Source organism: Capricornis sumatraensis, chromosome 10 (assembly GCF_032405125.1).
Source record: "Capricornis sumatraensis isolate serow.1 chromosome 10, serow.2, whole genome shotgun sequence".
Lineage (NCBI taxonomy): Eukaryota > Metazoa > Chordata > Mammalia > Artiodactyla > Bovidae > Capricornis > Capricornis sumatraensis.
In genome coordinates, this window is record NC_091078.1 from 61,830,560 (window position 1) to 61,855,689 (window position 25,130).

A 25,130-nucleotide genomic window follows, 5' to 3' on the forward strand; every position below is an offset into this window, starting at 1 on the left:
GTGTGTGTGAGCCCTTCACTGCTGTATTCTCTATCAGGATTGGCAAACTCTGTAAAGGAGCAGATAGTAAATATTTTAGATGTTGCACACACAGCATATGATCTGTGTCACATAGTTTTCTTTTCAAATAACCCTTTAAAAATAAAAACTGTTCTTAGAAGCTCACAGGCTATACAGAAATGGGCCGTGGGCCAGATTCAGCCCATGGGCTGTAGTTTGCCAACACCTGGTCTTTGTGGTAGTATCACTAATTCCATATTAAATTTGCCTTTTCCACCATTCAAAGTGACTGTTTCATTTTCTTCTGTGTATCTACTTTGTGTTTCAGTTAGCAAAGATCTGCAGAATAGTGAAGTAGATAAAACTTTGCTGGGAAGAATCGGAATCAGTGCTATGTACTTCTATCACAAGCTGTTGCAGTGGTCCAAGGTACTTCACTAAATTTTTGTTTGGGCTTGGTCTGTAGAGTGTTCGTTTTACATATTTGTATAGAATATATGTTAACCTTGAAAGTTAAAATTTTGCTGATTATCACTACAGGGGGCAAATTGAGCCTCAGACAGTAAATGAATTACTAGGTGGTATTTTGGGTTTTCCTGATAGCTCAGTTGGTAAAGCGGAGAAGGCGATGGCACCCCACTCCAGTACTCTTTCCTGGAAAATCCCATGGATGGAGGAGCCTGGTAGGCTGCAGTCCATGGAGTTGCGAAGAGTTGGACCCGACTGACTGACTTCACTTTCACTTTTCACTTTCATGCATTGGAGAAGGAAATGGCAACCTGCTCCAGTGTTCTTGCCTGGAGAATCCCGGGAACGGAGGAGCCTGGTGGGCTGCCGTCTATGGGGTCACACAGAGTTGGACACGACTGAAGTGATTTAGCAGCAGCAGCAGCAGCAGCAGCAGCAGCAGTTGGTAAAGAATCCGCCTGCAATGCTGGAGACCCCAGTTCAATTCCTGGGTCAGGAAGATCCCCTGGAGAAGGGATAGGCTACCCTCTCCAGTATTCTTGGGCTTCCCTGTGGCTCAGCTGGTAAAGAATCCACCTGCAATGCGGGAGACCTGGGTTCAATCCCTGGGTTGGGAAGATCCCCTGGAGAAGGGAAAGGCTACCCACTCCAGTATTCTGGCCTGGAGAATTCTATGGACTGTATAGTTCATGGGGTCGCAAAGTGTCAGACATGACTGAGCGACTTTCACTTCACTTCACCTAGGTGGTATATTAGAACATGTGGAAAGGAGGTGGCATGAGGCTGACTACTATGAAGAGTCTCAGTATAGGGAATACTTAAGAAGCTGTGCTAAATATCATTTTTACTTGAAGCACCTGTCAGTTCAGTATAGTTTGCCAACTCCTGAGTAGTGGTAGTATTACAGTTTTTGAAGACCTCTCTTAAGATGAGCCCAAGATACAATAAGTAGAACTACTTTAAAATTACTTCCTAGGATTCCCTGGAACACTGTTGGTATCTTCATGTCTACCTTTGAGATTTAGCTCATCATAGAAGTGGTATAGCAACTCTAGACCACATTGTACTACCTGAGGTATACTTCCCTGAGGTGCAGGTAGAGTGATAGATTCAATAAAGTGAAGTAAAGGACAGGAAAATCCAAAGTAGGAAGAGAAGTGCTGAGATATGGAGAGTAGGGTAGTTGAGAGTGAGGTTGTATTGAATCAATTATTAAAACATAACTTTTATTCCTTCTTTTTTTAAAAAATTCTTATACTGGTTTATTTCTATGTAGTCAAGTGCAGGTGGTTTCCTCCCTCCAGTTCTCTAGTTTTTCCATTTCTCTTCTTTTTTAATTTGTTTTTTTTTTATTGAAGGATAATTGCTTTACAGAATTTTGTTGTGTTCTATCAAACCTCAATATGAATCAGCCATAGGTATACATATATCCCCTCCCTTTTGAACCTCCCTCCTATCTCCCTCCCTGCTTCCTTCTTTTTTATAAAGAGGTTGTTTCACAATTGAAATAATATTTAAGGACATTAAATGTGTACATGGTCACTCATATACAACAAAATTCAAAATTTTTTTAAAGAAAAACTTTTTAAAATAATCATTGTACAGAAGATCTCCAGTTTCCAAGCTCTTCAAGAGCACTTATTATCTGATAGACTTGGACTGGACAAAATGTACTTTGTCCCCCTTCTCACAATCTAGCTTAAGGTCTATCATAGCATTAGTATCTTGGGTATTTAATGCTTGAGAATTTGAGGACTACCTAGTAGGAAAGTTCTTTTTAAAACTCAGACTGATTTTGCTTTAATTTCAGAGTATATTTTAATTTTATCTGGTTGTTTTTATTTAAGATATAAGCAGTTGGTGAATTTGTGCCTATATTTTAATTTTAAATGTTCACTATCTTATTCGAATGAGTATTTTATTTGTTATCTTACTTAGCTGAATTTTTAATGAAATGTAAATGAAAATTTTTAATAAAGCTTCCTTTATGAACATAAAAGTTGGAATTAAACTTAAGGTATCCCTTGAAAAATGCACTCATTTAATGCAGTCAGATTGAAAGTGCTTTGACATCATAATATGGATCTGACTCAAAATAGCGTATAATATAATATGAAACAAGAGTCTGTAAACTAAAAGCCAGATCTGGCCCACAGCCTGTTTTTATACTGCTGCTGCTGCTGCTGCTGCTAAGTTGCTTCAGTCGTGTCCGACTCTGTGCGACCCCATACACGGCAGCCCACCAGGCTCCCCCATCCCTGGGATTCTCCAGGCAAGAACACTGGAGTGGGTTGCCATTTCCTTCTCCAATGCATGAAAGTGAAAAGTGAAAGTGAAGTCGCTACTCATGAACTAAGAATGTTTCTTACATTTTTAAAGACTTAGAAAATTAAAAACAACCAAAAAGAATATGCAACTGACCAAATGTGACTTGCAAAGCCCAAAGCATTTACTATCTGGCTTTTTATAGAAAAATTTTGCTGACCCTAATAAAAATAATAACACATGGCCAATTTCTAATGTCTACCCTAGAGACAGTCTTCATGTAGACTATGTGAAACTATTAGCCTATTGACTCAGAAAACAATTTTCAGCCAACAGTTTTATCCCCTTTTTTTCCCACTATCATTCTTTATCTCAATTTTATATTAAATTATATTCTTTTCATTGACTCTCCCTCCTGGATCTCAGGGTGATCAACATAAAGACCAAGAACATATAATGGGTAGTTTTCCACTTTAAGGCATGAAATCTTTTTGCCAAATGAGGTCTTTAGACAGGAAGCTCACTGACTAAAACAGATGAAGGGAGATCCACTGAAAAGAGGCCAGTGGTTAATGAGGCAAAGCCCTGCTTGCTCCCCTTCCCTTTCCGTTTTCATGGCTGAGCTGGAAAGGGCTTAAGGAGAGCGTCTTGAAGCAGTTTGATAGCCATCAGTCTCAAATGATTCAAATTGCATAATTACCTTCTATATAATCTTCAGTGACTTTGTATCTCTATCATATTCTAAATGATTGACAATCAGTGTTCTTTTTTTTTTTTTTTTTTTACTCTAGGGAAGGAAGGTCTTAGATAAACTATATGAATTAAAAATACATTTTACAAGTTTAAAAGGACTTATAGGGCCTGAGAAGTTAGCACCAAGATGTCAAATTGTGAATATTGCAGCAGAAATTTTTCTAAAAAGTGGAAGCCTAGATGGTGCCATTTGGGTATTAAGGGGTAAGTTCTGATACATACCAGCAGGAAATATTTTGTAAGCTTATTATAAATTCTTGGATTTGTAATTACCTCAAGTTGGTATTAAATGGTGGGTGATAATTTGGCCTAAGCCTGTAGTGTTCATGTGGGTAGGAAAGGTTGTTGTGTAAAATGAAAGAATGTTAACCTAGCTTTAAAGAGAAACTGTATGAACCTTTGTTGAAAAGTTAGTTGTTACTTTGACCTCAGCACCATAGAAATGCTTTACCTGATTATCTCAGTTAATCTTCATGGAAACCCTATGAGTTTCAAATTATTACAATCCCCATGTTACTGATAAGAAAATCTTGTTAGAAACAATAAGCAGCTTGCCTAAAATGACATAACAAGTAAGATGTGGAGGCCAGATTTAATCCAAGACAGCCCAGCTTCAGAGCCCAAGCTTCAGCTGCTGAGACAGGGAAATCCTGATTGCAATCTGTATAAACCCTATCTTTGCATGTGCCGACAAGCTGGCTCCAAACCAAGACAATAAAGCTTGTTTTCCCTAGTAAGTCAATTCATCTAACAGAAATTCCAATGCAGTTAAGCCAGCAGAAGCAACTAAGGTCAGTTGGGCATGAGGTAAGTATAATTTAGAGAGCAAAGTAGTAGCACAGCATCTAATATAGCTTTGGCTACTTAGGCCATCAAGCAGATTTTATTTGATAAAATGGGATAAATAAGAATGAAGATGGAGAAGGAAATGACAACCCACTCCAGTATTCTTGCCTGGAAAATTCCATGGACAGAGGAGCCTGGTGGGCTACACAGTCCATGGGGTCGCAAAGAGTCGGACACGACTGAGCGACTGAGCGAGTAACCACCTGAAGGAAAGCGAGAGCGGCTGGTGTGCAATTCAGTGGCATCATAGGACCAGTGAGTGATGACAAGGACCCATGACTGCCACGCACGGCTACTCTTGGCCCAGGAACGTGGAAGCCACCATTCACAAGTCTATGACAAGATGACTGACAACTGGAGGTAATTTCCAGTTCATTGCAGCCCACTGGGTCCCAGAGTGATATCCCTGGCTCTTGTTCACAGGACCTTCCATGTATTATGGATATTAACCTTGTGTCTGTGATGTATTTTCCCCAGTGTTTGGAGTTGCTGTATATGTAAATGAAGCCGATAAGGGTCTGGATTGTTAAGAAAAGGTACAGTATGAGGGGAGAGAAGCCCGTTTGGTGACCAGGAACAGCAACATAGAGTGGAAACAGTTACTACAAACAAGCTGGTGCTTTAGAAGGAAGAGCACCTGGGATGAGTGTCACAAGCAAGCGTTTTTACAAGGATCTAATGAGAGGAAGCAGATGAAGTCCTTGATGAACCACTCAGTGCTGTGCACACCAGAGCTGGTGCCAGCTTTTGGACTTCTTATACACGAGAGAGAAATAAACCCTCTTGTTTTAAAAACAAGAATGAAGAAACCTCAAGAATCTCAGAGTTTAGGTAGAAGACAGAATAAAATCCATAAGTAAATAAAATTGAAAGCTTTTGCACTTACGCACAAAACTAGCATATGTACATATTTATCTATATATAAAACACCTGCATTTATCGAATGCTGAGATTTTGTGGAATATAGAGGTTGTGATTAGACTTTGTGATCAAAAGCTTGTTGGAAAAGGTTTTCTTCAACTTAAAAAATGTAGCCAGTGAAGTTTCCTGGGAGAAAGATTAACAAAATAGAAAGATACAACACAAAATACAAATATACAAATACAAAACAGAGTGTTTATAAAAAGAGGAAGTAGCAAAATGCAAGCCAGAGTTCACAAGCTCCATGAGAAAGAAAAAATGTGGTAAGAAAATGGGAAGGGTAAAATAGTTGGTAAAAATGGGTATAAGTGATCATCTGCCTAAAAGTTTCTGGCAAAACCAGTCTTTCTCTAACTGGAGTATTTGTGGGAGGGGTATGGAGTGGGCTATAGAGATTTAGAATTTTTACAATTTTGATGTTTCAGTTTTGAGATTATCTTTTTAAATTCTGTCAGTTATCAACACAAGATTTTCTTTTGCAATGACCTTTTCAATTGAAAGTCATTTTTCATAAGTAAAATTTTATTTCTTCTGAAAAAGGATCCACAGAAGTATGTTAAGTTGTCGCCAGAACTTTTTTGTTCTTCACGGGGTTCTGCAGTGAACAGGCCATTGTCAAGAAAGGAAATACAAGTGTCTTGATCTCGCTTGTAATAACTGAGAAATAAATACTAAAATCCTAAGCACCTGTCAGACCAGCAAAGATTAAAGTTTAGTGATATGCTTTTTGTGAGGGTATAAAGGAATGAACCTTCACACAGATTGTCTTTAGGGGCTTTTTGACAAAATATCTGTCAAAATTTAGTAATGCATATTTCCTTTAATCTATTAACTCCATTTCTAGGAATTTGTCCTACAAACACGTTATTTCTATATTTGAAGGTATGCACTGTAAGTTATATGAAATCTCATTTTTTTTACCATCAACAATGATAACAAAGAATTCCAGATAACTTAAGTGTCCATTAAGGATGTAACAGTTAGTGAAGCTGTGTAATAGCCATATGATGGAGTAGAATGAGTTAGAGCCACAGATACTCACTGGAATGATCTCCAGGATTTATTACCAAATAAAAAAGGAATGGCCTGAATGGTGTACACAGTATGCTACCATTTGTGTAAAAAAAAATTTTTTAATGGATATATACATCTTTGCTTTATACCCTTAAGATAGTTGCAGAAAGATACATAAGAAACTTGATGGTGGTTGCTTCTGGGAAGAAGAATTGAGTGTTTGGAGGACAGGGATGAGAGGCAGATTAGCTTACGTATTTTTACCGTATTTTTTTCCTTTTAAAAACCTGCAATTATTACCTACTAAACTTTTCAAAGGAGGGGTTTACATACACTTCGTTTGAGAACTGTTGAATATTTTACACGTTTTTATTTATTGTGCAGCAGACGTTTTGGTGAGAATTACTCCATTGTTTTGACTTTTCATGTTTTCACTCTCACATTTTAAACTCTTGCTCAGCATCTTGTTTCCTGGCAGATGAGCAACAAATTCCTACCTTGCCTTATACCCTTACCAGCATTTAAAAAAAGGAGGAAAAAACGCTTAAAACCACAATTTTATAATCAAGGTTTGGAGGCTGAAGAATAAGTTTCTTTTAACATTATAGAATACAAATTTTTGTTTTAAAAAAGTTATGCTATTTGTTGAGAAACTGCTCTTAAATTTTAAAGTAACTTTTATTGCCTTTATTGGGCTTCCCTGGTGGCTCAGACAATAAAGCGTCTGCCTGCCATGCAGGAGACCCGGGTTCGATCCCTGGTTTGGTAAGATCCCCTGGAGAATGAAATGGCAACCCACTCTAATATTCTTGCCTGGAGAATTCCATGGACTGAGGAGCCTGGTAGGCTACAGTCCATGGGGTCGCAAAGAGTCGGACACGACTGAGCAACTTCACTTTCACTTTTTCTTTCTTTTATTGCCTTTATGTGAGTTGGTGATGGACAGGGAGGCGTGGCATGCTGCGATTCATGGGGTCTCAGAGTCGGACACGACTGAGCAACTGAACTGAACTGAAGTAATACTTAGTCATTATAGAGAAATAATAAGGGATGGATAAGCAAAACTGCATATCTGAGGTTATTGATATTTCTCCTGGCAATCTTGATTCCAGCTTGTGTTGCTTCCAGTCCAGCATTTCTCATGATGTACTCTGCATATAAGTTAAATAAGCAGGGTGACAATATACAGCCTTGATGTACTCCTTTTCCTATTTGAAACCAGTCTGTTGTTCCATGTCCCGTTCTAACTGTTGCTTCCTGACCTGCATACAGATTTCTCAAGAGGCAGGTCAGGTAGTCTGGTATTCCCATCTCTTTCAAAATTTTCCACAGTTTATTGTGATCCACACAGTCAAAGGCTTTGGCATAGTCAATAAAGCAGAAATAGATGTTTTTCTGAAAGTCCCTTGCTTTTTCCATGATCCAGCGGATGTTGGCCATTCGATCTCTGGTTCCTCTGCCTTTTCTAAAACCAGCTTGAACATCAGGAAGTTCCCCAAAAAAGCCTCTTGATGAAAGTGAAAGTGGAGAGTGAATAATTTGGCTTAAAGCTCAACATTCAGAAAACAAAGATCATGGCATCCAGTCCCATCACATCATGGATAATAGGTGGGGAAACAGTGGAAACAGTGTCAGACTTCATGTTTGGGGGCTCCAAAATCACTGCAGATGGTGACTGCAGCCATGAAATTAAAAGACACTTACTCCTTGCAAAAACAGTTATGACCAACCTAGATAGCATATTCAAAAGCAGAGACATTACTTTGCTGACTAAGGTCCGTCTAGTCAAGGCTGTGGTTTTTCCAGTGGTCATGTATGGATGTGAGAGTTGGACTGTGAAGAAGGCTGAGTGCCGAAGAATTGATGCTTTTGAACTGTGGTGTTGGAGAAGACTCTTGAGAGTCCCTTGGACTGTAAGGAGATCCAACCACTCCATCCTAAAAGAGATCAGTCCTGGGATTTCTTTGGAAGGAATGATGCTAAAGCTGAAACTACAGTACTTTGGCCACCTCATGTGAAGAGTTGACTCATTGGAAAAACTCTGATGCTGAGAGGGATTGGGGGCAGGAGGAGAAGGGTCGACCGAGGATGAGATGGCTGGATGGCATCACTGACTCGGTGGATGTGAGTCTGAGTGAACTTCGGGAGTTGGTGATGGACGGGGAGGCCTGGATTGCTGTGATTCATGGGGTCACAAAGAGTCGGACACGACTGAGCGACTGAACTGAAATGAACTGAAGCAAAACTGATGATAAAAAAAATTCTTATTTAGCTACCCATCCAATGTTATAAATAACACCATAGTGTTGCTATACAGACTCTTTTATACCTTGCATTTTGTTTAGGCAGAAGTCTTTTCTTGGACATTTTTTCTGTGATATGTCCATGCATCCACTTTTCTTGAACTAGCTGGTTTTTAAACTGCTATGATAAACAGTAATCCCTTCTAAACATCCCTGCTAAATCTTTAGTATGCCCTTAGGATAAATTCTGATGGAATTGTTGGGCAAAGGTAAGGGAAGTTTAAAGCTTTTTGGTAAATGTTGGCATATTTGCCCTTGGTGCCATTCACATTTGCAGCACATTATTTTGAGTTTGTTAGAAAGCTTCCCTTTGTGAGAAAAGCCTTAGAGAACTATTGCATAGGTGCCATCTATACATCCTGTCCTGTTAGGGCCATGGGTGTGCATTGACAATACGGATGTTACTGCCCAATTTCATTGTGTTTAGTTATCTGACAAACTGGTGCATGTTAATTTAAGTAAACCCTAATCTGGCTGTTCTGAATATTCCATTCTAGGTTTAAATATGTGAGTAGAATTCAGAAGCACTCTACACCTTTAGAAATTTGCTAATTATAGTCATCTTACCAGCGTTTGAAGTTACGAAACAACCTTGGCACCTTTGAATATTATTTTTCCTATCTTGCTGGTAGTTTGATAGGATAAAAGTGATATTCACTGTTTTATTTTGCATTTAATTGCTTATTACAGAATTTAACTATTTTTGTTTCCATTTGTACTTAACTCTTTTGTGAATTACTAGTTCGTGTTCTTAGTCTCTTCAGCATTTCTCTTCATTATTGATTTAATCACTTTACAAGTAGGTTAATGAAGGTATCTGTGTAAATGAGTTAGTAATTGTAGAGCACTAATATTTGCTTACTCCTTGGAAGGAAAGTTATGACCAACCTAGATAGCATATTCAAAAGCAGAGACATTACTTTGCCAACAAAGGTCCGTCTAGTCAAAGCTATGGTTTTTCCAGTGGTCATGTATGGATGTGAGAGTTGGGCTGTGAAGAAAGCTGAGTGCTGAAGAATTGATACTTTTGAACTGTGGTGTTGGAGAAGACTCTTGAGAGTCACTTGGACTGCAAGGAGATCCAACCAGTCCATCCTAAAGGAGATCAGTCGTGGGTGTTCATTGGAAGGACTGATGCTGAAGCTGAAACTCCAATACTTTGGCCACCTCATGCCAAAAGAGTTGACTCCTTGGAAAAGACCGTGATGCTGGGAGGGATTGGGGGCAGGAGGAGAAGGGGATAACAGAGGATGAGATGCCTGGATGGCATCACCGACTTGATGGATATGAGTTTGGGTAAACTCTAGGAGTTGGTGATGGATGGGGAGGCCTGGCATGCTGCGATTCATGGGATCACAGAGAGTCGGACACGACTGAGTGACTGAACTGAACTGAACTGAACTGAATATTTGTAAAATGTTGCCTCGTAGGTAGTATAAATCAAGTCTGCCAGTTAAGTGGGCTCTAGTAATTTTAAAACAAGCTCCTGTTTTAAAGTTTTCTTCTCCATACTTGAGGCTTTATTTCGGCATTATATACTTGAATTACCAAATCTTTCTGTAATACTTTCTGTATTTACCATGCTGGAAAGGGCACAAAAGCATAACTCCTGCTCTTAGTCCAGTTGAAAAATAATGCAGAAATGTGATTTGACTGTTACATGACAGCATTTCATTATGTGTCCCATCACATGTATAATGATTGAGGGAAATAGGTAAACAGTAAAATACTGACATTTCTACCATGTTAGCACCTTGGTGTTCTGTACTACAGTCTGCCATTGTTTTTCTCAATATGAAAATTGGCAGAAATTAAGGAACTTCAGTATAGGTAATACTCTCTTTTTTTTTTAAGCTATGTGTTGGTTACCTAAGTGTTCTTTTTATTATTATGCTTTTATTATTTATATATGATAGATGTTAACTTGTACATAGCAAATATTTTATTTTAAAAATTTTAAATAGGCAGATATTGTGGGGAAAAGCTGTTCCCCAAGAATACCAAAACTAATTAAATTATGTATTCTTTACTGTAAAATTGTTCAGTTTGTCCTCACAAATAATATTTTACAGTGTAACAGATACACATTATAATCTTAAACATCATATAAAAGTAATCATTAACTTCAGAATCAATAACTGATTAGTACATTTAGAAAAATGAAGAATTAGTAAAAAATTAAAATAACAGTGGTCATTAGTTTGCATCTTCTTAGGATGCTAATCATCACTATATACATTGTTTCTAATAAATCTGAGCTGTGGTTATCTTTCTGAGTATGCATATTTAAGTTTTGCCACTTTCTCCAAAAGATATTTAAAAACATTCGTGATTATACTGTTAAGTAATTTTCATGATGTAAAGTGCTTGTACTTTTCCTTCTTGTAAGAGTCTGAGTGGATCATTAATACACCAGTATGGCCTTGCGATCGACTGGATGTGCTCAATCGGCATAATCTGCTCTGTACAATCGCACATGAAATCTTAGCCAAGAGTCTTTACAGACAGACATTTGAAGTTTTGCAAAATCTACCAGGTTTTCAAAATTCTCAAGGTATGTTATGTCAAAGTCTAGCTTAATTATCTCTGACCCATCTGGTATTTAATAAGAAACAGTTCTCCACCTGTCTTGGTTGAATTTTATATTCTAGCATATATTTTTAATGATATTTGTTTTTGTAAAATGTGTTCTCTGCAAATTGAATATGCTTTCCTGATAGTTTTTTTTAAAAATGCAGAAATGCTTATCTTTGGGTTGTCTGTCAGCAGTTCCTGAAAGCAGCATTTCATCATTCCCCTTTTCCTTCCTCTGTCAAGTAAGTCATCAGCAAACAAGTCAATTAATCACGTAACAAAGATTGAACTTAGTCTCCATTGTAACATAGAAAAACATGGAATAAATGGAGGAAATACAGCAGATGACAAGTTCAAAGAAAGAGATGCCCACGTGGGCGGTGGCAGGTAGTGCTGAATGCTTGCAGGTCATAGATCAGTAGCAGGAGAGAGTCCATGTCAAGGGAAGCAGCAGAAGCTTTGGGTCAGGAATGAGCCGAGCGGTGGGTTCAGGGCATGGGTTCATGTTTAATGAAAACATTGACTTGAAGGCCTCCCCTCAGTGTTTTGTCAGTCTCCATTTTCCCATGTATTCCACTGAGATTCTGTATTGTCATTAGCATTGTTATCCTTTTCTCCCTCTAGATAGTAAGCTTCTTAAAGTCAATGAGGTTTTCTTTATTTTAGTATCTCTGGTATAATGGTTGCTGTAGAACTAGCTTTTGATATACAGTTATCTTAATAATGAAACAAAGTAATAATAGTGAGATTGATCAGATAGTTGTGCCAGATATTGGAAGACCCTGAATGGCAGGCTAAAAGAATTTACTTTTCTATGTGTAGCTGGGGCTCCCCTGAGTTTTGGGGTCAGGGAGTGACATAGTTCCTCTGGTATAAGGTAAGAAGATAAATTTCCTGATAAGGCCCGGACCACTGAAAAATGCAAAAGTGATAAAGACCATGAAAGTGAAAGTCACTCAGTCATGTCCAACTCTTTGTGACCCTATACACTATACAGTCCATGGAATTCTCTAGGCCAGAATACTGGAGTGGGTAGCCTTTCCCTTCTCCAGGGGATCTTCCAACCCAGGGGTTGAACCCAGGTCTCCTGCATTGCAGGAGGATTCTTTACCAGCTGAGCCACAAGGGAAGCCCATTAAAGACCTAGAGTCTAGGTCATAGACCCACCTAATTGAATATAGCAAATAAAAGAGTTAGAAGTCTCCAAGTGATTTCACTTTCTTCTGAATGAAAGGCAGAAAGGAATAGACATACCCCAGAAAGGACGGTTTTGGTGTTTTTTAATTTGAGAGTGAATATTTGTGAGTGGTCGTTTTATTTTTAGTAACAGGAGTCTGAGGTCCACACTATAGATAGAATGCAGACAGAACCGTACAGATGCAGTCACATGGGAAACCATGGACATGGATGTTACTGCAGCCTCTATGGTCACATTCCTTTCATATTCTCCATTACAAAGTGGCACACCGTTTTGCTTTTTTGAATGCTTTTTTTTGTTAACTTAGTGTATAAGATGATTGCATTTTGGTGACTGTCTCCTACATTGGGTAGGAATGGGCCAAGGAGAGTAGAGGGGAAAGGAGTAAAAGAGAAGTTTGAGAGATGAAAGTAGATCAGTTTCATTTTATCAATTTTTTTTTTTTTCAGAAACTGTGGAGGTCTCACAGTATAGCCTACTTTTTAATAAACTTCTAGATGCCTGTATAGAAAGCAACAGCCTTGGTATGTCATCCTCTGTAGCTGAATTCATGATTTCAAAGAGCATCCCTATTGATTTTTCCTTTCTTAGAAGATTAATTACTTCTTTAGGAAGGAGTTGTTTATGGCTCAAAGCCAGAGCCCACTACAAAAGTAAGTTACATTTTAAACTTTAATTTTGATATATTGGTTTTGAATTTGATTTTCTAACCTGACATCTATGTATAATATTCATGGTGTGACATTAAATATATAAAAAGATCGGTTTCTACATGTTTAAAAACAGTGGTCTACACAGATTTGTGCTCTTTTGAAACCTGTTATGTCTCTTATTTCTAATTACTATATTTTTATTTCTTTGCATATTGGAATGTCCACTGGAGGATATGAAAAGGAAATAAATGACAGAATTTGAACCAATTTGGCATATTTTATAAATATATAGGAGTAAAGCACTTGGTAAAATGAAGTTTCAGGAATGTGTACTTATCCCTGACCTTTCTGGTTAGAATATCTTAAAACAGGCACACAGGAAGTACAGAGGCTGTCATTACTGTGCAACGTGATAGGTAATGGGTTTCCACATGGCTGTCAGTAATGGGACTTTGTTCATCTGTTAACAGTTGTTCTTTTCTAACAAGTAAGCCTAGAAAAGGAATACTTCTCTAGTCCCAACCTCCTCGCAGGTATTTTAATTAGAATACAATTCTGTGATCTACAAAGGAATTCTTTTCTGCCTTCATGCAGTGATTTGTCATAAATTTCCAGTTCTACCACTACCATCTGTATAACAAACATTTGAGTACCTACTCTTGTCACCATTGTGCCATATGTGTCAAACATCCCAGCCACCCCATCGGCGCCAACAGAAACCTCTTGGAACTGGAAGTGTTTCTCATGTTGCCAACTGGGATCAGTTTAGCAAGTGGTAACTTTTATTTCCCCAATGAGATGTGAAAGAAAATATTAGTATGCATTGCAGATAATAAGATTATGTATTATTTGATATTCTTATATGTGTGCTAGGTCATTATGTAAAATGTATTTCTTATTGCCAGTTACAATAAAAAGTTTTGAAAACTGAATTTTTTTTAAAGGATGATCAGAAATCTAGAAGCAGGGTGGAACTGTTTGTTCATAACACCTCATTTCAATTTTGTGGTTATGTTTCAACTCCTCATACTCTCTTTGCAGACTGGTAGAAATCACACCACAAAGTATATAAGTTACTATTTGCTATAACTTCTCGATTTTAGTTTTTAGAATTGATGTTAATGGGATTATTTTTTTCCAAATAACTGATTTGGGGAAAATGCCATCAGAAGGCATTTATATATGGCGCAGAAACAAATTATTAACTTGGAATCATTTAACTGAGATTTCTATGATCTTTATGTTTTTTAGCTGAAGATGAAATTTTGTATTAAAACAGCTAAACTTAGCCATTTAAAATTTTTAATTAATAGCTTTATTAAGATAAAATTCAAATACCACACAGTTTTCCCATTTAAATATGTATAATTCAGTAATTTTAGTGTATATACAGAATTGTGCAACCATCACCACAATCAATTTTAGAACATTTTTATCAAACGAAAAAGAAACCCCATATGCATTGATTGACTCCCTCGTCCCCCAGATTCTTTCAACCCTGGTAATAATTTATTTTTAAAGACATTTTTTAAGCAATGTATTAAAACAATTAATGCCTGAGTATAATTCAGTACCTTTCTTATTAGTACTTTTCCTCTTATGTAAACACACCTATGCCTGATTTTCATATGCAGTGAAGCTTTAGGGACTTATACAAGTGAGGTTATAAAGAGTATTTTTTTTTTTCTAATGTACCTGAGTTATAAAATGAAATGAGTAATTTATAGTCACTGGTCGGTCTTCAGAGCATCACATTTCCCAACACTGTTGACATTTTAAATATTGATGGAACTCTCTTTGGATTTATCTTCACACACAGGTTAACAAACACTTGAAAAAACTTTCAGTCTTTATAATCACATCTAGTGGAAATATTTTATTATGTTGTATTGACTATGGCTTAAAGTAAGTGGGCAGTTTTGAAAATTTCTCACTTCATACTTAATATTTCAAAAACATTTTACAAAGAATGATCTCAAATGTACTAGGATAAGCTCACTACCATATAATTTAATGCAATAAATCTGCCTCTAATGTGAAGATTTATTCTGAAACAAAAATAATTATCACCTATAGATATTTTGGAAGCCTGTGTTTTCACCTGTTGGAGTGTTAGTAAAGTTTGATCTATTACTTGATTTTCAGGTGCTCTTTCACTGGGTTGCTACCCACCATTGGAAGGAAATTTGTACCGAAAACTTCTACTGATTCCATCCTATTTGTCTGAAATTGAAATGCTTTTAGCTATTGAAATCTTCCTGGTATCTAATGCTAGTAGTATTCAGAGTCCTGGAACTTCTACACAGATGCTGCAGATAGTTTTAAAAAGGTTGGTTGAAATATTTCTAACTGCATCCTGACAGTAGGTCATGACTCCCTACACCTGCCCTAGGATGTAAATGTTTTATCTATTTGTGTATATATATAAAGCATTTGCATATATATATATGTTTATGTACTTGTGCATGTGTGTATTGGCAAACTTTGGTAACACATTGAGAAAGGATTTGACCTATTTGAGATTTAAAACTAAATAAGTTAGTACCTTTCAATAAACACTAACAGTTGCAAAGATCTTGTTAGATAGCCAAAGAGATGGGCCTTCTTTAGATATGGACCTTTGTCCTTTACTGGTGGTTTTCAAATAGGTACCTGAAAGTTATTTTTTGTGGTCAACACAAAAGATGTAAGAACCAGGTCTAAAAGGGAAATACATGATCATTTATTAGATTCAGTCAAGAATCCTATTGAAAATAAAGCCATCAGCCTAGTTTCAATATTTTAAAATGTTGTAAGAAGTGCATGAATATTACTGTGTGGCTGTTGGACCAGAGTGGCATCCTTTCCGATCATTTTGTTCAAAGACCCAGGATGTAGTTGTGCACCATTCCAATTTCTTGTCAGCTTTATCCAGGAAACTTGTAAGATAAGGGTCTCACAGGACTCCTGTTTGAGAGTATTTTATCAAGAATTTTATTTCAGTTTACTGGTGTTAAAAACCAGATCTTCAGACTGAATATTCTGTTAGCTATCTCTTAACAATGCATGTTATCCCAAAACTTAGTGGCTTAAAATGGCAGAAATTATCTTAGTTCCTGTGGGTCAGGAATGTTGGGGGACCTTAGCCAGATGTTCTGGCTCAGAGTCTCTCACATCCTGGAGTCAGGATGTGGTCAGGACCTGCAGTCTCCCACCTGATGATTTCACTGAGGCGGGAGGATCCATCTCCCAGCTAGCTCACTCATGCCTCTCAGCAGGAAGCCTCAGCTCCTCACCACACGGGCCCCTCCATAAGTTCCTCAAGTGTCTTCATGGCATGACAGCTAACTTCTTTCAGAGTGGGTGGTCTAGGAGAAAACAAGGAGGAAGCTACAGTGCCCTTTTTGACCTTTGTGACCAGATCTGTGAAGGCTCTGACATTTCACCTATTTGCAAGCTATCAGTGAGCCTGCCGCAGTTTCACAGGTCCTGGCATAAGACACAAGACCTGCAGGTTGGAGACAGGACTTGATCACCCGTGGCACAGCAAGCAGCAGGATTATCTGCAGATTTGCATCTCTTCCTCTTGCTCCCAAGTCCCACACTCGAACCCTGATGGATACCTGTACATGAAGTGAGTTCCATTACAGGAGAGGAATTCTGAACTTAGGGTCCCAGATCTTTTCTAATGGATTATCAGCATGCCTGCCCCTTTGCTCTTCAGGTAGAAAGGCGTCTCCACCTTGTAAGGCTGTAAGCAAACCTGTCTTTGACTCCCAAAGGAGAAGCTATCTTTGTCTTTCAAAGTTGTTCACTGTAGTAAACATCCTTAAAATCTGGAACAAGGAAATAATCAGTCTCTGCTGTCAAAATTTCAAGAAATGCAAGAGACCTGAAACATTTTAAACTCACTAAAATTAGTTTTTTTGCTAGAGCTCTTTTCTGCTGCTGCTGCTGCTAAGTCGCTTCAGTCGTGTCCGACTCTGTGTGACCCCATAGACGACAGCCTACCAGGCTTCCCCATCCCTGGGATTCTCCAGGCAAGAACACTGGGCCTTGTATTTATGACTGTGCACTACAGTAGCATGAGTTATTTGCATTCCCCATTATCCTAATGAGGGTTTGGTTTTCTTAAAACTTTGCATTCCCCACACATATGCAGTCTCTATTCATTATTGAATGTAGGTTGGGGGGGAGGTGGTACTTGTGACACCAGTCCATAACTAGCGGCATGCCTAGAGCCTCTGTTTTGTCCAAACCAATATTGTTTTCTCTATTATTATTATCATACTGAGCCCTGCTTTGTTACATTAACCTCTGAGAGAGAATTTAATTCATCTTCAGACTGTCAAAAACTGCACATAGTTGGCATATGCCCAGATTTCAGACACTAATCCTAAGCTAGAATGTACTGGAAGCAGCCTGACCAATCTTTGCTCCCTGTGATCACTGATTCCTGTTCCAAGTGGAAGTCCTCACTCCCCCCACTCTGTGGATCACACTTGGTGCTAATGCAGGTACACTTACACTTGGGCTTTGCTGCCGGACCCTCTGTGTGCCCAGGGCAGGACGCAGTGAATGCAGAGGACAAGGTGATGCTAGTAACAGCTACATCTCTATTTTATATACTTCTTACTCCCTATCCCACAGGAGAAATAGCTATAATGTATGAGTCTGTTTTTAATTTGGAGACTGGTAGAAAATTAGTTTAAAAGTAAATTCTAAAAAAAAAAAAAAAAAAAGCAAATTATAGCACGTTAGTGAAATACCTTAAATCAGAACTGAAGAAAATAACTGGAAATTGAGTAAAGGCATACAGCAACTATTTCTGTTACCAGATGTGAGCTTCATATTAAGTATATAGTTACAATTAAAAATAGTTGTATCAGGGTAAAACATGGAATGTTAGTATCTCCAAACTTGATTAAATGTAATATTACTTTATGCATTATAATAATTAATTATACAGTTATTAATGACAAAGAGAGAGGTAATAAGTTGTGTTCTAGATGATTGTTTCCAGATTGCGAGTTGTAGCCTGTTTGGGTAGTGAAATCAATTTAGAGGGTTGCAACCATTTTATTTTAAAAAATAAACCAGAATAGAATATAGGGTCATAAGGGTAAGTCTTGTTCTGTGAAACTTTTATTTCAGTTTTTATGTAGCAGGTTCATACTGGGTCACAATATAAAGTGTCTTTATTACTGTGCGTCATAGTCAAACAAGTATGAAAGCCACTGAAAGATTGTCATAGCTTAGAACTAATACATGTAAATTACTGTCTTTTAAAGAAACTATATACCTTCCTTTTAGAGTTTCTGACTTTGTGAGGTGTTCCCTTTGTAGATCTGAAGAAAACAAATCTCGGAGCAAGGATGATTATCAAGCTGCAGTGGAAAGATTAATTATGGCTGCTCGTATATCAGATCCAAAGCTTTTCATTAAGCACATGACCGTCAATGTTAATAAGGAACAGGTTTATAGTTTGGAACATTGTTCTGCCCTGAAATGGTTGAAAGAGAATATGAAGTGGGCCGGAAAGGTTTGGCTTTTCAATAACTGTTAGTTATAAAGGCTTTTTTTTTTTTAAGTTCAAGTAATCATTGTTGAAAATAAAAGGCAATAAAAATAGATAGTTTTCACTATATTCAGCTTTTGCTCTTTATTGATGTGTAGTATGTCAGTAGTTTTCAGACATTAAAAAATTTGATTGATATATGCAATTTAGAAGTTTTGCCATACTGCAAATGATTTTTGAGATTACTTGACTTCTCTTTAGGTAAACTCAGGAATGGTGCAGCATTTAATAAGAGGGAGACATAAAGGAAAAAGTTTGCAAGCAGGTGTCTGGAGCTTTCAGAACAACCGTTAGGGGTCTGAAGTAAATTTGGTGAACACTGAGTCCAGTGTCTAAAGCCTGTTCTACATTTGTACTCTAGAGTAGTAAAAATAATACTGGAAAATGACTCAAACACTAAAATTCCAGAATACATTCTGAGTTATACCAAAAATTTTATTCTCTTAAATTTTCCTTCAGTGCATCTTAAAATAATGTTTCTTGAAGATTTGTAATTGTGTACATTAGGTATGACTAAAGACAGTATTTTAAACAAATATGCCAGAACTTAAATATCCAAACAAGAACTGTACCTTTCAAACTACCTTAGGAAGTTTAAACTCCTTTTCTGAAGCCATCTGGAGAATCTGCAGCAGTCATTCTCCAAGGTAGTCATCCTCAATCCTTGATTTGATACTTCAAACCATAATTTAAATCATTTAGAGAAATGTCTGAGTAAGGGGACTGATTTAAAAAGAATTAAGTGGTGACTAAGAGGACTGAAAGTATTTCTTAAAGGAGTTCCCAGAATTATGTAATGGCAGCATTACTGAAATAAGTCTATAACCTCACAAGAATAAAAAAGCTAAAACCTAGCACTTAGCAAAATGCCTTACTATGATAAAATGTAGAATGAATACCCTCATGAATAGTATATGGGAAGTGAGGCAGAAGATGTCCATAAAGAGGCCGTTTTCCAATATGAACAAACTGGGTGACTAATTGCCATCACTGAAATTCAGTACCTAGGAAATAAATTGGGTTTGGACATTACCATCAATTTGAAGTACCTTTGAGGACAAGTGAAGAAGGCTGAGCTCCGAAGAATTGATGCTTTTGAACTGTGGTGTTGGAGAAGACTCTTGAGAGTCCTTTGGACTTCAAGGAGATCCAACCAGTCCATTCTGAAGGAGATCAGCCCTGGGATTTCTTTGGAAGGAATGATGCTAAAGCTGAAACTCCAGTACTTTGGCCAGCTCATGCGAAGAGTTGACTCATTGGAAAAGACTCTGATGCTGGGAGGGATTGGGGGCAGGAGGAGAAAGGGGACGACAGAGGATGAGATGGCTGGATGGCATCACGGACTCGATGGACGTGAATCTGGGTGAACTCCAGGAGTTGGTGATGGAGAGGGAGGCCTGGCGTGCTGCGATTCATGGGGTTGCAGAGTCGGACACGATTGAGTGACCGAACTGAACAGTAAGTGGACAGTTAGAAACTTGTTTTTCCTGTAGCTGGTAACTAAAACTCAGAGAAAAAGAAATATGAGGCCATTTTGATGCTGGTGGCAAGGTTGGATTTGAAAGGATGAAGATGCAGAAGATGGTAAATTAAGCTTTTAGGGAAAATGGGATTGGATGGAACGGACCACAGATTGACCAGATTGTTTCTAACGAATGAGTAGTCAAGAACCCTTAGGGCTAAAACAAAGGGAGGTCTTGGGTTTGGGGTTATTTCCCCCACATCGGTCAACAGTACCAAAAGATAGGAGAAAGAGGAGAGCGGTTATAGTATCTGCTTTATTTCATCTGTGGCAGTTTATGGGAATAACCAAAGCCATAGAAGCGAAATACAGCTAACAGTAAAAACCCCAAACTGACGGTGGAGAATGCTCAAGGTCTCAAAACATCTAGATACGGAAGGGGCCAAAGTCAAAAATGCAAATCGGAGACAATAAATTGTTTTCATTGGTATTTGTGTAACGGAAGTCAAAGGACACTCAGTAAGACCTTTAAATCTGGAGCTGTCAAGTGAGAGTCGTCCTAAGGCGACAGACCCGCGCACTCTGCGGACTGATCCGCCAAGCCAGCCTCCTCCCCTCCCAGGTTGAGGGGACCCGGGCCGGGGCGGAGAGCAGAGCCAGCGCATGCGCGCGCTCGGTCGCCCTTCACTCCTTGCCCTCTCCGGCGACCCTCGGGCCAAGCCTGGCTACCTACCGCCCAGTCACCTTCCGACTCCCTACCACCTAGTCCTTCATATCCGTTAGCGCTCCTTCGCGCCTCCTAAAGCTTTCCGGTGAATGCGCACAGCCCCCTCCAGGCCAGGAGGTAAGAAAACGGAGGGACTGGGGGCTTCTACGCTGCGGGAAGGCAAGCGATCACTGGGTCGCCGACGTCACCGCGGGGCTGAGAACCGCTAGGGTTTTAACCCGCGTCCAAGGCTGCGCGCAGGCGCCCCAGGGAGGAAGGCCTGGCGCGCTTCAGCCAATGAGAGCACGACCTGCGGCCTGTTCCCGAGCCTGGGCTCCTCTCGGGCGAGCCTCGGCGCCGGGTGCTGACGGGCTGGCAGAGCAGTACGCGCGCAGTTGAGATTTCAGGGGTGGAGGCTCACAGAGCCCCGAGGGTAGGAGCCTGTCAGAGCCAGTCGCCAGGTGGGGCGAGAGCAGGCGGGAGCGGCGCGAGCTCGTTGGGCCGGCTGGCGCCCCGGTGCGCATGCGCCCCCGTGTGGCCCAGCGCGTCCCGCACAGTCCTGGAGGAGCGACCGTCCTTCCACCTGATACCTAGTGGGAAGTGGAGCAGGTCAGAGCAAGCCCTCGCGGAGGAGACCTGCTAGAACTGTAAGCTGCAGGACCGAAGGGACTCCGTTTGTACTTTCAGGCTGCTCAGGGCAGAAGCGGGGTGGGGGAGAGGCGGGTGCGGCGGAGGGGGTGTGCGGGCTGAGCAGCAGTCAGAGTCACCTTAGCTCGACGTGGTAACTTTTGAACTCAGGCAATGCTAGCGGCCAGCGTACTCGCGTCGCATCTGTTTTAACTTGTTTGAAATGAGAAACTTGAGACGATTTAGATTTTGTTTCCGCTATCGTATTTCCCCGAAGTCTTTGACTTATCATAGAAAAATGTTATGATTCAAATCTCAGAGCATAAGATATACGAAAGGAAAGCTTTAAAAACCTAGATATTTTGCTATAATTTATTAATTTATCTAAAAGGCTTCCTGCTTTTGCTTTTTCTTTGCCTTTTCCCTTCCCTAAGAAGTATTAAACTGAAGAGCAATGAAAAATTCCCTGCTTTTATCTCTCCTTGATAGAACATACTACTTTTTAAAACAGTAGAAGATAGTTACTAAGGAAAGCCACAGTTTAAATGAGAGTAAACCTAAGGATATTAACCCTGTTAAAGGAAATGACTTTCAAATAAAAATTATGCTACCTGACTAAAGATCAGTACTAAGACCTCTATGTGGCAAACATGGTTTCTGTCGAAAGTAATTTAAACAGTTTTTAAACTACCCATCATTTGACTTTTCCACCTATTTCGATATCTATTTCTACCCAATTTGATTTGAAACTGCCCAGATTTAATGCCTCACTTTAAAGAGCACAGAATTTGGGTTAAAATCAGAAATTTTCGTTTTATGAAATAGAAATAGAAGCTCGTGTTGTCACTATTACGTGTATTACAGCAGCCATTTACTAAGGTTTGTAATTGAAGGGCATCTTTCCTGGTCTTCCTCCCACCATGCAGAGGATGCAGGCTCGGTGGAAAAGCCTTCCAGAGCACCGCCATTCTAAGTGTAGTCCCTGGGAGTTGCCCTTGGCACTTTGTGCATTGCTCTGTCATTTCATTTACTGCAGTGTTTTATAATCATCTGCTTGTGTCTCTTTTTCCAATTCCTCCCTCTCTCCTAGACTGTAAATTTTTTGGAGTGGTGGAGTCATCTTGGTATTTTTCTATTCGCAGTGTTTAGATAGAGCCTGGTACATAAGTGTTCGGGTAAATACCTGTTGATGAGCTGGGTAATTAAGGCCCTGAGTTTCTCCCAAGTGTGGTAAGACAGAGGAATGTTTTAGTCTTTTTGTAGCATGCCTGAGGCCTTTTCCAAATGGAGAACTAGTGGGCCAGGTGAAATGCGGACAGGATCGGCCCAGGTATGAATTTGAAGACCAGAATCCTGCCGCTGACCTGGGTGCCTCCGCCTTTTGGACTTATTTCTCACTTGCAATTGGGAGCGCCCAGCTCTGCCCTTCAGTCAGCTGATAGTGATTTGATTTTCTGTGTCGCTGGTCCTGTAGATCTGAATCTTCTAGTCTTCTTAGCAATTATATTTCTCATAGTAAATTTAAAAGTTGATCGTGAGAGTTATCAGCCTCTTACGTTTCATTTTCCCAGGGCCTGTTTATTTCTGGCTGAAGTGATAAAATTGGATGTTTGGTCTTGAAAAGATGAGAACTGATCCAAGATCTATGCCACGCAAAAAGGCAAGCAGCCCTTGTACCAACCTGCTGGCCTATAACCTTATTTCCGCTTAGTTTTTTTTTTTTTTTTTTAATCTCAAGAAGTAGGTTAACCATACAGGAAACAGAACAAGGTCAAGCAAAATTTAGAATCTTCATTTGATTTTGAGCATACAATTGACCATGTAAAAATCTTTCCCTCAAATTGTACTGAACAGGTATATTTAAAGAATTAAAGCTTAAAAGTTTCCTAACAGACCTCTCAATCCTGTAAAATGATGGAATGCCTTAAGGCAGTGATTCTCGAACCTGAATTTGGAGAACCACTGCCCTAAAGGATATTCCCTGTTTTCCTTTTCTTCTCTTTCTTCCCTTGTGTGTGTTAGCCACTCAGTCGTGTCCGATTGTTTGCGACCCCATGAACTACTCTGTCCGTGGGATTTTCCAAGCAAGAATACTGGAGTGGGTTGCCGTTATCTTCTCCAGGGGATCTTCCTGACCCAGGAATAGAACGAGGTCTCCTGCATGGCGGGCAGATGCTTTACCATCTGAGCCACCAGGAAAGCCTCTTCTTCCCTTCTTATCCCTCCTGTTTTTTCAAAAAATGGGTGCCGATCTGATCACGCCTTCCCTATCAGCTAGTTGTCAGAGCGTGCTCTTAAAGGAGGGCTAATGGGAAATAATTTTTTCCAGTGATTTAAATAGGAAATGAACATCTTAGAATTGTAGTTTGGTTGAGTGTCTATCAGAATTATTAAGTAAAAATCTTTCTTATGTACATGGGCATTTTCCTGTAGAAATATGAATGGCCACCGTTGGGGAAGGGAAGAATTGTTGGCAAAAGGAAAAGAAGTCACATTCCCTCTCATAATACCTCTCCACCTCCCAGCTGTGAAACACTGTCTTTAAAAAGCCATGTTCATTCATTGAAAAGGCAATTGCCACAGCACAATACACTTGACTTTACCCCTATCAGTTCCTTTGCATTTTGAAGAGAGAAATGCTACTAACATGAAAACTTATATTTTTATACTAAGCAAGTGCTTTCCAGCATTTTAAATGTGTCTTTCAACATTTTTTCTTAAATATCCAGCACAGATAACTTCAGCCTAGTGAGCATCAGATAAAGCTCAACAATGCTACATTTATTTGTCGTCGTTTCATTTGTATTAAACTTATTATTGGTAGTATTAGAATTGTAATTTATTACAATTATTTTTTATTTATTAGTATTAGAATTGTAATTTTTCCTTTTTATAACAGGGAGACAAATTTCAGTAAAATATTTAGTCGTTTAGTAGACTTTTTTTAATTGAACTATAGTTGCTTTACAGTGTTGTGTTTCAGATGTACAGAAAAGTGATTCTTTTTCAGATTGTTTTCGTTTATAAGTTGTTAAAAAATATAAAGTATGGTTCCCTGTGCCGTACAGTAGGTCCTTGTTGTTTATCTGGTTTATATATGGTAGTGTGTATATGTTAATCCCAAACTCCTAATTTATCTCTACCCCCCCTTCTCCCTGGTTAACTGTAAGTTTATTTTCTGTGTCTGTGGGTCTGTTTCAGTTTTGTAAATAAGTTCATTTGTCTTTTTTTTTAGATTCTACGTATAAGTGATATTATATGGTATTTGTCTTTCTCTGTGACTTGACATTTTCTACAATGAAGATAAAGTTTCTGACTTAACTACTCCTGCCTAGCAGACTATAATATTGTGTTAGCTCACAATATTCTCTCAGTTAATAAAAAGTTATTCTATTTCAGTTTGACATGACAGTGCATGTTATGCAAGTGTTTCTGCTATGACAAACACATTCCTGGAAACCTAGACATTCTTTAAGATAATATACTAATCAAGGTTCATCAAAAAAATACACACCTCTCAATAAACAAGACATGTGGGAATCTCTAGCTGTCTCGTTTGTGCTATTGCAGCTCCCCAGGTTGCTTGATGAAGTGGAAAATGCAAAGGTACTTGAAGCGACTCACCGGAAAGGAAGGAACTGCTGAAGGGTTTTCAGGGGTTTTTTTTCAGGGTTTTGTTTACAGCTAAAACTTTCTTTGTAATAGCGAAAGCCCACCACTGATCTCAAATCATTAACATGGTGGGGAAAATGCATGTGATATAACTTCTCACCCCTGCTGACC

At 38.9% G+C, this 25,130-nt stretch overlaps 2 protein-coding genes across 3 annotated transcripts in view; both read left to right on the plus strand.

Annotated features, from left to right (window-relative positions):
- The window catches only part of TOPAZ1 (testis and ovary specific TOPAZ 1), a 62,687-nt gene extending 44,147 nt beyond the window's left edge, over positions 1-18,540 (plus strand). The window contains 6 exon segments of the mRNA XM_068983103.1: positions 329-429; positions 3,525-3,690; positions 10,960-11,124; positions 12,792-12,995; positions 15,141-15,324; positions 18,321-18,540. Coding sequence (XP_068839204.1) covers positions 329-429; positions 3,525-3,690; positions 10,960-11,124; positions 12,792-12,995; positions 15,141-15,324; positions 18,321-18,540 — 1,040 coding nt within the window.
- A 2,242-nt stretch (positions 18,541-20,782) lies between these two features.
- TCAIM (T cell activation inhibitor, mitochondrial) overlaps positions 20,783-25,130 on the plus strand; it is a 37,217-nt gene continuing 32,869 nt past the window's right edge. The window contains exon 1 of one of the 2 annotated variants that reach the window (XM_068982347.1): positions 20,783-20,858. In XM_068982347.1, coding sequence (XP_068838448.1) covers positions 20,831-20,858 — 28 coding nt within the window. In that variant the 5' untranslated portion in view covers positions 20,783-20,830. Of the gene's footprint in view, positions 20,859-21,273; positions 21,368-25,130 lie in introns of those variants that run through there. The other variant, XM_068982348.1, reaches the window with a different exon arrangement.